The sequence below is a fragment of the Harmonia axyridis genome, chromosome X, assembly GCF_914767665.1.
Source record: "Harmonia axyridis chromosome X, icHarAxyr1.1, whole genome shotgun sequence".
Classification (NCBI taxonomy): Eukaryota; Metazoa; Arthropoda; class Insecta; order Coleoptera; family Coccinellidae; genus Harmonia; species Harmonia axyridis.
In genome coordinates, this window is record NC_059508.1 from 21,632,670 (window position 1) to 21,646,179 (window position 13,510).

Here is a 13,510-nt window from a genome sequence, read left to right on the forward strand (position 1 = left end):
GGGTTTACGTTTTTCAGGCGAAAAACAGGGAATGTCTGTCCATGCTTTCTTGCAGCGAGTTGAAGAGTTGTGTGAGGCAAGAGGGGTGACAAAACCCGAAGTTTTGAAATCGACAGTGGATTTGTTGGATGGCAAGGCACTGATTTGGTTTAGAGCTGTCAAGGACTCAATCGTGGACTGGAATTCTTTTGTTGAGAACTTGAGAGCCGAGTTCGAACCATTCAACTACGATGAGAAGCTCTTGGAAGAAATTCGAAAACGTACTCAGGGTAAGGACGAACCTATCGGCATTTATTTGGCTACAATAAGATCATTATTTAATCGTTTACGATCACCGCCAACTGAACGACAGCAAATTAGAACAGTTCTGAGAAATATTCTCCCCTTCTTCCAGACCCAGTTGGCTCTGGTCAGTATAGATTCTTATGTAGAATTGAAGAGGTTATGTCGTCAATTGGAGGAACGTCGTGAGTATGTCGAATCTTACGCTCCACCTCCAAGAAAGTCTCAGTCTTGCCTCGAGCCTGACTTGGCATATACAAGTATCGAAGAAGGTATTGAAGAGATGCAAGTTGTAGAACGTCAGTCTCCATCCGAGTCTAAATTTGGAAAATCAGGAATGTGTTATAACTGTAACCAACCGGGACATAGAGCGATAGGGTGTGCTGCACCGAAAACTATGCGTTCCTACAAATGTAGTCAAGTAGGATATACAACAAGAACTTGCCCAAAATGCAATTTGTCGGGAAACGGACCCAGTCGTTGATTACAGGACCATTTTCGACGACTGCTGTACATGAAGGTCCAACTGATAAACTCTGTCCTGTACTTGATTATATATTGGATAGCGTGGTTGGAGACGAGAGACCATATCTGCGGTTGTCAATTTATGGAAAGGAATTTCTGGGTCTTCTTGATTCCGGTGCATCCCGGACCATAATTAACGGACAATGTTGGTCAGTTCTTAAAAAATTGGGAGTAACTCTTGAGTCACACCATAGGGTTGCATGTACTGTAGCTAATGGGCAGGTTTGCTCAAGCATTGGTAGCTGCAGGGTGCCGATGAAGGTGAAGGATAAAGTGGTGCTGATGGAGGTATTAATAATGTTGGAGTTGCCTCGAATGATATTGCTTGGAGCAGACTTTTGGAGAGCTCTTGGTATAGTACCCAATTTGAGGAATAATGAATGGTTTTTCTCAGCTGAAACAGTTCATGTAGCCACTGTGGACACCCACTTGGATGAGAATCAAGAAACAAAATTAAATGAATTAGTCGATAAGACTTTTGGTTTAATGGGAGATGACGTGATCGGTTGTACCAACTTGGTCGAGCATGAAATTTTAGTAGATGGGCCCCCTGTTAAGCAGAGATACTACCCGGTATCTCCTGTACTTCAGAAACATATTGACCAACAATTGAATGATATGTTGCAGCAAGGAATTGTAGAAAAAAGTTCTAGCCCATGGTCATCCCCAATTATTATGGTTAAAAAAAAGGACGGCACTTATAGATTCTGTGTGGACTATCGCAAGGTAAATGCTGTTACAAAGAAGGATAGTTATCCCTTACCCTATGTATCTAATACTTTAGATAAATTACGGAATGCAAAGTACATAAGTTCCTTAGATATAAAGAGCGCATTCTGGCAAGTCCCAGTTAAGGAGGAATCCCGTCAATACACTGCCTTTACTGTTCCAAATAGGGGACTTTTTCAATTCCGAAGGATGCCTTTTGGATTGAGTAACAGCCTAGCTACTTGGCAAAGACTAATGGATGTTATACTTGGCAGCGACCTTGAACCGTGCGTTTTCTTTTATCTTGATGATGTAATTATTGTTACAGAAAACTTCGAGAAACATCTTGAAATACTTGAAGAAGTATTCCGCAGACTACATGAAGCAGGACTTACAGTTTCTAGAGATAAGTGTCAATTTTGTAGAAGTGAAATGCGGTATTTGGGATATGTAGTCAATAGTAATGGTCTTCAAGTTGATCCAGGGAAAGTGAAAGCAATGGTAGAGATTGCAATACCTCGTAATGTGAAGGATGTACGTAGCATAGTTGGAACCTTCTCATGGTATCGTAGATTTATACCAAACTTCTCAGACCTCATCTCGCCCTTAACAAACTTATTGAAGAAAAATAGTAAATTTTTGTGGACACCAGAATGCGAGCAATCCTTCACTTTGTTGAAGGAAAAGCTTGTATCTGCTCCAATTATGAGCTGCCCTAACTATGATCTGCCTTTTCAAGTCCAAACGGACGCATCTGGGTATGGATTGGGTGCTGTATTGAGCCAACCAGATCCGAAAGGAGGTGAGAAGGTTATATGCTACATTAGTCGGTCTCTGACGAGACAAGAACAGAATTTCTCAACTACAGAGAGGGAATGTTTGGCAGTTTTGTGGGCCCTCGAAAAGCTACGTCCGTATATTGAAGGAATAAAAGTTGAAGTAATTACCGATCATTACTGTCTGGTGTGGCTACAAAACATTAAAGCTGTTTCTGGTCGTCTGGCGAGGTGGATTGTACGACTGCAACAATTTGAATTCAGTGTGACACATCGTAAAGGTTCTGAACATCACGTCCCGGATCTTTTGTCAAGCTCTGTACCTAAATTAGATCTGATAACCGTTAATGATTTCAACAACATAGTCGACCCGTGGTATTTACGAATGTTAGGTAACGTTAAGAACCGTCCAGGAAAATTTCCCACCTGGAGAATTCAGGATGGTTTTCTTTATAAATATTAAGGGTCATCCGTGAATGATTTGGGTGAAAATTCTTGGAAGTTGGTTGTACCTAAGCAACTGCGAATGAGGGTTATCCAGGATATGCATGATTCTTGTACATCGGGTCATATGGGGGTGTTTAAGACTTATTCGCGCTTGTGTGAGAGATATTTCTGGCCGAAGTCTCGCTCAGACGTGGCTCGATATGTTGGAAATTGTCGAATCTGTTTGAGACATAAGGTAGATTCAAGAAAGCCCGCTGGCTTAATGGCATCCCATTATCCTGACGCAACAAAACCATGGGAAGTTGTTAGTTCGGATCTCATAGGACCTCTTCCTAGGTCTAAAAGAGGAAATTCTTATATATTTGTTAATGATTACTTCAGTAAATTTTGCTTAACTTTTCCTATGAGAAGGGCTACATCTGCGGCGGTATGTAAGGCATTGGAGGAGGGTGTATTTTTAATTTTTGGTGTTCCACGGGTCATAATTTCTGATAATGGTCCCCAATACAAGAATGAGTATCTGAAACTATTGGAAAAATATAAGATTCGTCCTAAGTTCAATGCAAATTTTCATGCTCAGGCGAATCCAACTGAAAGATACAATAGGACTCTAAAGTTTCTCCTTTCAGCATATGCTTCTAATAACCATCAGAGATGGGACGAGAATTTAACGTGTGAAAATTGCCCCAGAGTATCTGCAACATCAAATTGTCTAATTGTGTTTAATGTGTTGCCTAAATATCGTATTTTGATTTTCCGCATTTCATTCCTTATCGTAAAGGTACCATATGTTGAAGATTATTCCCGAATGTTCACTCTTGGCATTTTTCATTTCGATTTTGAAACTCTGAATAGCTTGTGCGTATATGGAGGTTATTTGCTGTTTCTTGTGAAAATCCAAATTTTGGGATAAAGATAACCGTCTATTATTCAACTATTGCTGATTTGATTGTTGGAATAGCAATATTACCCTTTTTGGGGATTAAAAACGTACTTCGGTTTCGAAGAGCATTCACTTTGAAAGGCCACCCAACAACTTGAGTGAGTTTGATTTTTCTTCCACTTGAAACTAGACCCTAATAGTTTTGTTTTCAATTTGTATTTTAGGGTTTTTATTTCATGAGTATTCCTTTTATTCCTGTTTCGGACTGAACACATTTCTACGGATTCTGGCTCGTTCGATTCTGAAACGAACTTCATAAACAAAATTCTCGTACCTATTTCCCCATCTGAAGAAAGGAAAAGCATCTTGGAAGGATTTTCAACATTGTGAATTGGTTGCGATTCTCGAATTGGTAATTTCGTCGAATATACAGGACGCCTGGTATGTAGAAAGAATTTCTTTTGATGTTGACGTCACAGGAAGCCATTTGCAAGAAAAGGGAATACGTATTGTTTTGGTCAATTATACCTTTTGAAGTGGAAAGTTAAAGGACTTGTTCTCACATTCATTCAGAAAACATCATATATTGTTATGATTCCGTTCATAAACTGTCCCATAGAGAAAATTTCAAAACTCAATACCTCAGATTGTATATTTTTATTTCATGAAAATATCATTGCACATTACAAGTGAAATTTTAGATAAATTTATAATACATATTTACAGATTTTGAAACAGATACTAAAATATAATATTTTTCATTAGTGCGATTTTGTGAAAACTACGCTTGATCAAGCATAGGGGGTAAAATACTTGTCAATTAAGGTTCATTATCAATCAGAATAGAATTGTAGGAAATTGATAATAGAATTTTACATCGGAACATTTCTTTGATATTATTGATATTTTTTTTTACAGTGACGCATTTCTTTGGGTATTGAGTTACTTACCTTTTTTTTTCAATCATTATTTCCATTTTGTTTTCTCTGTTTCGGAGTTTACGTATTTGACTGAGACAGATCATTCAATTAATTTATAATTCGAGTGAATTAGTAATTTTTTTTTTTCAACTTGCTAATTTTCTTTTTTTTTTGTTGGATCGCTAGGAAAATAAATACGTTGGCGCCCTATTCAATCAAACTGAACTCACCCCATCTCCACTGTCAGCAAACCGAGGTGTTCCTAGCGTTTCCAACTTGTTCTGGTTTGATTGCGGTAATTTTTTTTGTTTCATTAACGATAAAACTTGGACTTGGTTTCTGAGCGCTATAAAGTCAAGCTTTCGTCCCTGTGCAATACGATTAAATGTGTTAGAATGAGAAACATTGAAGGAAATAACAAACAAATGAAATCAACAACAGAAGTCAGCCGTCCTTTTGTGGTTACAGCAGCAATTGACCTCACCACGTGGGAGATCATAGCTACCTGCGTGACATCCAAGTCCAAGAAAATCAACAATGTGGAATGGCCTACTTGGATAATTGTTGATTGAACAAAAAGAAGGGAATAAGAACAGTCCCTCATACCAATGTGGTTTCCTTAGACACGTGTGTCAAGCTTTCGTCCCTGTGCAATACGATGAAAAGTGTTAGAATGAGAAACATCGAAGGAAATAACAAACAAATGAAATCAACAACAGAAGACAGTCGTGCATTTGTGGTTACAGCAGCAATTACCACGTGGGAGATTATAGCTACCTGCGTGACATCCGAGTCCAAGAAAAACAACAATGTGAAATGGCTTACTTGGATAATTGTTCATCAAACAGAAAAAAGGGAATAAGAACAGTCCCTCATACTTATGTAGTTTCCTTAGACACGTGTGTCAAGTTTTCGTCCCTGTGCAATACGATGGAAAGAGTTAGAATGAGAAACATTGAAGGAAATAACAAACAAATGAAATCAACAACAGAAGTCAGCCGTCAATTTGTGGTTACAGCAGCAATTGACCTCACCACGTGGGAGATTATAGCTACCTGCGTGACATCCGAGTCCAAGAAAATCAACAATGTGGAATGGCTTTCTTGGATAATTGTTCATCAAGAAGAAAAAAGGGAATAAGAACTGTCTCTCATACCAATGTGGTTTCCTTAGACACGTAAGTCAAGCTTTCGTCCCTGTGCAATAAGATGAAAAGTGTTAGAATGAGAAACATTGAAGGAAATAACAAACAAATGAAATCAACAACAGAAGTCAGCCGTCCATTTGTGGTTACAGCAGCAATTGACCTCACCACGTGGGAGATCATAGCTACCTGCGTGACATCCGAGTCCATGAAAATCAACAATGTGGAATGGCTTACTTGGATAATTGTTCAATATACAGAAAGATGGGAATAAGAACAGTCCCTTATACCAATGTGGTTCCCATAGACACGTGTGTCAAGCTTTCGTCCCTGTGCAATACGATGAAAAGTGTTAGAATGAGAAACATTGAAGGAAATAACAAACAAATGAAATCAACAACAGAATTCAGTCGTGCATTTGTGGTTACAGCAGCAATTGACCTTACCACGTGGGAGATTATAGCTACCTGCGTGACATCCGAGTCCAAGAAAAACAACAATGTGAAATGGTTTACTTGGATAATTGTTCATCAAACAGAAAAATGGGAATAAGAACAGTTCTTTATACCAATGTGGTTTCCTTAGACACGTGTGTCAAGCTTCCGTCCCTGTGCAATACGATGGAAAGAGTTAGAATGAGAAACATTGAAGGAAATAACAAACAAATGAAATCATCAAACAGAAAAATGGAAATAAGAACAGTCCCTCATACCAATGTGGTGTCCTTAGACACGGGTGTCAAGCTTTCGTCCCTGTGCAATACGATGGAAAAAGTAGGAATGAGAAACATTGAAGGAAATAACAAACAAATGAAATCAACAACAAAAGTCAGCCGTCCATTTGTGGTTACAGCAGCAATTGACCTTACCACGTGGGAGATTATAGCTACCTGCGTGTCATCCGAGTCCAAGAAAATCAACAATGTGGAATGGCTTACTTGGATAATTGTTCATTATACAGAAAGATGGGAATAAGAACAGTCCCTTATACCAATGTGGTTCCCATAGACACGTGTGTCAAGCTTTCGTCCCTGTGCAATACGATGAAAAGTGTTAGAATGAGAAACATTGTAGGAAATAACAAACAAATGAAATTAACAACAGAATTCAGTCGTGCATTTGTGGTTTCAGCAGCAATTGACCTTACCACGTGAGAGAGTATAGCTACCTGCGTGACATCCGAGTCCAAGAAAAACAACAATGTGAAATGGTTCATCAAACAGAAAAAAGGGAATAAGAACAGTCCCTCATACTAATGTAGTTTCCTTAGACACGTGTGTCAAGTTTTCGTCCCTCAGCAATACGATGAAAAGTGTTAGAATGAGAAACATTGAAGAAAATAACAAACAAATGGAATCAACAAAAGAAGTCAGCCGTCCAATTGTGGTTACAGCAGCAATTGACCTTACCACGTGGAAGATTTTAGCTACCTGCGTGACATCCGAGTCCAAGAAAATCAAAAACGTGAAATGGCATACTTGGATAATTGTTCATTAAACAAAAAAAAAAGGAATAAGAACAGTCCCTCATACCAATGTGGTTTCCTTAGACACGTGTGTCAAGCTTCCGTCCCTGTGCAATACGATGGAAAGAGTTAGAATGAGAAACATTGAAGGAAATAACAAACAAATGAAATCAACAACAGAAGTCAGCCGTCCAATTGTGGTTACAGCAGCAATTGACCTTACCACGTGGGAGATTATAGCTACCTGCGTGTCATCCGAGTCCAAGAAAATCAACAATATGGAATGGCTTACTTGGATAATTGTTCATTATACACAAAGATCGGAAAAAGAACAGTTCCTTATACCAATGTGGTTCCCATAGACACGTGTGTCAAGCTTTCGTCCATGTGCAATACGATGAAAAGTGTTAGAATGAGAAACATTGAAGGAAATAACAAACAAATGAAATCAACAACAGAATTCAGTCGTGCATTTGTGGTTACAGCAGCAATTGACCTCACCACGTTGGAGATTATAGCTACCTGCGTGACATCCGAGTCCAAGAAAATCAACAATGTGGAATGGCTTTCTTGGATAATTGTTCATCAAAAAGAAAAAAGGGAATAAGAACTTTCTCTCATACCAATGTGGTTTCCTTAGACACGTAAGTCAAGCTTTCGTCCCTGTGCAATAAGATGAAAAGTGTTAGAATGAGAAACATTGAAGGAAATAACAAACAAATGAAATCAACAACAGAAGTCAGCCGTCCATTTGTGGTTACAGCAGCGATTGACCTCACCACGTGGGAGATCATAGCTACCTGCGTGACATCCGAGTCCATGAAAATCAACAATGTGAAATGGCTTACTTGGATAATTGTTCATTATACAGAAAGATGGGAATAAGAACAGTCCCTTATACCAATGTGGTTCCCATAGACACGTGTGTCAAGCTTTCGTCCCTGTGCAATACGATGAAAAGTGTTAGAATGAGAAACATTGAAGGAAATAACAAACAAATGAAATCAACAACAGAATTCAGTCGTGCATTTGTGGTTACAGCAGCAATTGACCTTACCACGTGGGAGATTATAGCTACCTGCGTGACATCCGAGTCCAAGAAAAACAACAATGTGAAATGGTTTACTTGGATAATTGTTCATCAAACAGAAAAATGGGAATAAGAACAGTTCTTTATACCAATGTGGTTTCCTTAGACACGTGTGTCAAGCTTCCGTCCCTGTGCAATACGATGGAAAGAGTTAGAATGAGAAACATTGAAGGAAATAACAAACAAATGAAATCAAAAACAGAATTCAATCGTGCATTTGTGGTTACAGCAGCAATTGACCTTACCACGTGGGAGATTATAGCTACCTGCGTGACATCCGAGTCCAAGATAATCAACAATGTGGAATGGCTTTCTTGGATAATTGTTCATCAAAAAGAAAAGAGGAAATAAGAACTGTCTCTCATACCAATGTGGTTTCCTTAGACACGTAAGTCAAGCTTTCGTCCCTGTGCAATGAGATGAAAAGTGTTAGAATGAGAAACATTGAAGGAAATAACAAACAAATGAAATCAACAACAGAAGTCAGCCGTCCATTTGTGGTTACAGCAGCAATTGACCTCACCACGTGGGAGATCATAGCTACCTGCGTGACATCCGAGTCCAAGAAAATCAACAATGTGGAATGGCTTACTTGGATAATTGTTCATTATACAGAAAGATAGGAATAAGAACAGTCCCTTATACCAATGTGGTTCCCATAGACATGTGTGTCAAGCTTTCGTCCCTGTGCAATACGATGAAAAGTGTTAAAATGAGAAACATTGAAGGAAATAACAAACAAATGAAATCAACAACAGAATTCAATCGTGCATTTGTGGTTACAGCAGCAATTGACCTCAGCACGTGGGAGATCATAGCTACCTGCGTGACATCCGAGTCCAAGAAAATCAACAATGTGGAATGGCTTTCTTGGATAATTGTTCATCAAAAAGAAAAAAGGGAATAAGAACTGTCTCTCATACCAATGTGGTTTCCTTAGACACGTAAGTCAAGCTTTCGTCCCTGTGCAATAAGATGAAAAGTGTTAGAATGAGAAACATTGAAGGAAATAACAAACAAATGAAATCAACAACAGAAGTCAGCCGTCCATTTGTGGTTACAGCAGCAATTGACCTCACCACGTGGGAGATCATAGCTACCTGCGTGACATCCGAGTCCATGAAAATCAACAATGTGGAATGGCTTACTTGGATAATTGTTCATTATACAGAAAGATGGGAATAAGAACAGTCCCTTATACCAATGTGGTTCCCATAGACACGTGTGTCAAGCTTTCGTCCCTGTGCAATACGATGAAAAGTGTTAGAATGAGAAACATTGAAGGAAATAACAAACAAATGAAATCAACAACAGAATTCAGTCGTGCATTTGTGGTTACAGCAGCAATTGACCTTACCACGTGGGAGATTATAGCTACCTGCGTGACATCCGAGTCCAAGAAAAACAACAATGTGAAATGGTTTACTTGGATAATTGTTCATCAAACAGAAAAATGGGAATAAGAACAGTTCTTTATACCAATGTGGTTTCCTTAGACACGTGTGTCAAGCTTCCGTCCCTGTGCAATACGATGGAAAGAGTTAGAATGAGAAACATTGAAGGAAATAACAAACCAATGAAATCAACAACAGAAGTCAGCCGTCCATTTGTGGTTACAGCAGCAATTGACCTCACCACGTGGGAGATCATAGCTACCTGCGTGACATCCGAGTCCATGAAAATCAACAATGTGGAATGGCTTACTTGGATAATTGTTCATTATACAGAAAGATGGGAATAAGAACAGTCCCTTATACCAATGTGGTTCCCATAGACACGTGTGTCAAGCTTTCGTCCCTGTGCAATACGATGAAATGTGTTAGAATGAGAAACATTGAAGGAAATAACAAAAAAATGAAATCAACAACAGAAGACAGTCGTGCATTTGTGGTTACAGCAGCAATTGACCTTACCACGTGGGAGATTATAGCTACCTGCGTGACATCCAAGTCCAAGAAAAACAACAATGTGTAATGGCTTACTTGGATAATTGTTCATCAAACAGAAAAAAGGGAATAAGAACAGTCCCTCATACTAATGTAGTTTCCTTAGACACGTGTGTCAAGTTTTCGTCCCTGTGCAATACGATGGAAAGAGTTAGAATGAGAAACATTGAAGGAAATAACAAACAAATGAAATCAACAACAGAAGTCAGCCGTCAATTTGTGGTTACAGCAGCAATTGACCTCACCACGTGGGAGATCATAGCTACCTGCGTGACATCCGAGTCCAAGAAAATCAACAATGTGGAATGGCTTTCTTGGATAATTGTTCATCAAAAAGAAAAAAGGGAATAAGAACTGTCTCTCATACCAATGTGGTTTCCTTAGACACGTGAGTCAAGCTTTCGTCCCTGTGCAATAAGATGAAAAGTGTTAGAATGAGAAACATTGAAGGAAATAACAAACAAATGAAATCAACAACAGAAGTCAGCCGTCCATTTGTGGTTACAGCAGCAATTGACCTCACCACGTGGGAGATCATAGCTACCTGCGTGACATCCGAGTCCAAGAAAATCAACAATGTGGAATGGCCTACTTGGATAATTGTTGATTGAACAAAGAGAAGGGAATAAGAACAGTCCCTTATACCAATGTGGTTTCCTTAGACACGTGTGTCAAGCTTTCGTCCCTGTGCAATACGATGAAAAGTGTTAGAATGAGAAACATCGAAGGAAATAACAAACAAATGAAATCAACAACAGAAGACAGTCGTGCATTTGTGGTTACAGCAGCAATTGACCTTACCACGTGGGAGATTATAGCTACCTGCGTGACATCCAAGTCCAAGAAAAACAACAATGTGAAATGGCTTACTTGGATAATTGTTCATCAAACAGAAAAATGGGAATAAGAACAGTCCCTTATACCAATGTGGTTTCCTTAGACACGTGTGTCAAGCTTCCGTCCCTGTGCAATACGATGGAAAGAGTTAGAATGAGAGACATTGAAGGAAATAACAAACAAATGAAATCAACAACAGAAGTCAGCCGTCCAATTGTGGTTGCAGCAGCAATTGACCTTACCACGTGTGAGATTATAGCTACCTGCGTGTCATCCGAGTCCAAGAAAATCAACAATGTGTAATGGCTTACTTGGATAATTGTTCATCAAACAGAAAAATGGGAATAAGAACAGTCCCTTATACCAATGTGGTTTCCTTAGACACGTGTGTCAAGCTTCCGTCCCTGTGCAATACGATGGAAAGAGTTAGAATGAGAAACATCGAAGGAAATAACAAACAAATGAAATCAACAACAGAAGACAGTCGTGCATTTGTGGTTACAGCAGCAATTGACCTTACCACGTGGGAGATTATAGCTACCTGCGTGACATCCAAGTCCAAGAAAAACAACAATGTGTAATGGCTTACTTGGATAATTGTTCATCAAACAGAAAAATGGGAATAAGAACAGTCCCTCATACCAATGTGTTTCCTTAGACACGTGTGTCAAGCTTCCGTCCCTGTGCAATACGATGGAGAGAGTTAGAATGAGAAACATTGAAGGAAATAACAAACAAATGAAATCAACAACAGAAGTCAGCCGTCCAATTGAGGTTACAGCAGCAATTGACCTTACCACGTGGGAGATTATAGCTACCTGCGTGTCATCCGAGTCCAAGAAAATCAACAATGTGGAATGGCTTACTTGGATAATTGTTCATTATACAGAAAGATGGGAAAAAGAACAGTCCCTTATACCAATGTGGTTCCCATAGACACGTGTGTCAAGCTTTCGTCCCTGTGCAATACGATGAAAAGTGTTAGAATGAGAAACATTGAAGGAAATAACAAACAAATGAAATCAACAACAGAATTCAGTCGTGCATTTGTGGTTAAAATTGACCTTACCACGTGGGAGATTATAGCTACCTGCGTGACATCCGAGTCCAAGAAAACCAACAACGTGAAATGGCATACTTGGATAATTGTTCATTAAACAAATAGAAGGGAATAAGAACAGTCCCTTATACCAATGTGGTTTCCTGAGACACGTGTGTCAAGCTTTCGTCCCTGTGCAATACGATGGAAAGAGTTAGAATGAGAAACATTTAAGGAAATAACAAACGAATGAAATCAACAACAGAAGTCAGCCGTCCAATTGTGGTTACAGCAGCAATTGACCTTACCACATGAGAGATTATAGCTACCTGCGTGTCATCCGAGTCCAAGAAAATCAACAATGTGGAATGGCTTACTTGGATAATTTTTCATTATACAGAAAGATGGAAATGAGAACAGTCCCTTATACCAATGTGGTTCCTTAGACACGGGTGTCAAGCTTTCGTCCCTGTGCAATACGATGGAAAGAGTTAGAATGAGAAACATTGAAGGAAATAACAAACGAATGAAATCAACAACAGAAGTCAGTCGTGCATTTGTGGTTACAGCAGCAATTGACCTTACCACGTGGGAGATTATAGCTACCTGCGTGACATCCGAGTCCAAGAAAAACAACAATGTGAAATGGTTTACTTGGATAATTGTTCATCAAACAGAAAAAAGGGAATAAGAACAGTCCCTCATACTAATGTGGTTTCCTTAGACACGTGTGTCAAGCTTCCGTTCCTGTGCAATACGATGGAAAGAGTTAGAATGAGAAACATTGAAGGAAATAACAAACAAATGAAATCAACAACAGAAGTCAGCCGTCCAATTGTGGTTGCAGCAGCAATTGACCTTACCACGTGTGAGATTATAGCTACCTGCGTGTCATCCGAGTCCAAGAAAATCAACAATGTGGAATGGCTTACTTGGATAATTGTTCATTATACAGAAAGATGGGAATAAGAACAGTCCCTTATACCAATGTGGTTCCCATAGACACGTGTGTCAAGCTTTCGTCCCTGTGCAATACGATGAAAAGTGTTAGAATGAGAAACATTGAAGGAAATGACAAACAAATGAAATCAACAACAGAATTCAGTCGTGCATTTGTGGTTACAGCAGCAATTGACCTTACCAAGTGGGAGATTAAAGCTACCTGCGTGACATCCGAGTCCAAGAAAAACAACAATGTGAAATGGTTTACTTGGATAATTGTTCATCAAACAGAAAAAAGGGAATAAGAACAGTCCCTCATACTAATGTAGTTTCCTTAGACACGTGTGTCAAGTTTTCGTCCCTGTGCAATACGATGGAAAGCGTTAGAATGAGAAACATTGAAGGAAATAACAAACAAATGAAATCAACAACAGAAGTCAGCCGTCAATTTGTGGTTACAGCAGCAATTGACCTCACCACGTGGAAGATTATAGCTACCTGCGTGAC

At 39.1% G+C, this 13,510-nt stretch overlaps 1 protein-coding gene across 1 annotated transcript in view; it reads left to right on the forward strand.

Annotated features, from left to right (window-relative positions):
* Positions 1-3,000: 3,000 nt before the first annotated feature.
* The window catches only part of LOC123686619 (NADH-ubiquinone oxidoreductase chain 5-like), a gene marked incomplete at its 3' end in the record, with an annotated part of 98,846 nt that continues 88,336 nt past the window's right edge, over positions 3,001-13,510 (forward strand). Inside the window, exon 1 of the mRNA XM_045626854.1 lies at positions 3,001-3,118. Coding sequence (XP_045482810.1) covers positions 3,001-3,118 — 118 coding nt within the window. The remainder of the gene's footprint in view (positions 3,119-13,510) is intronic.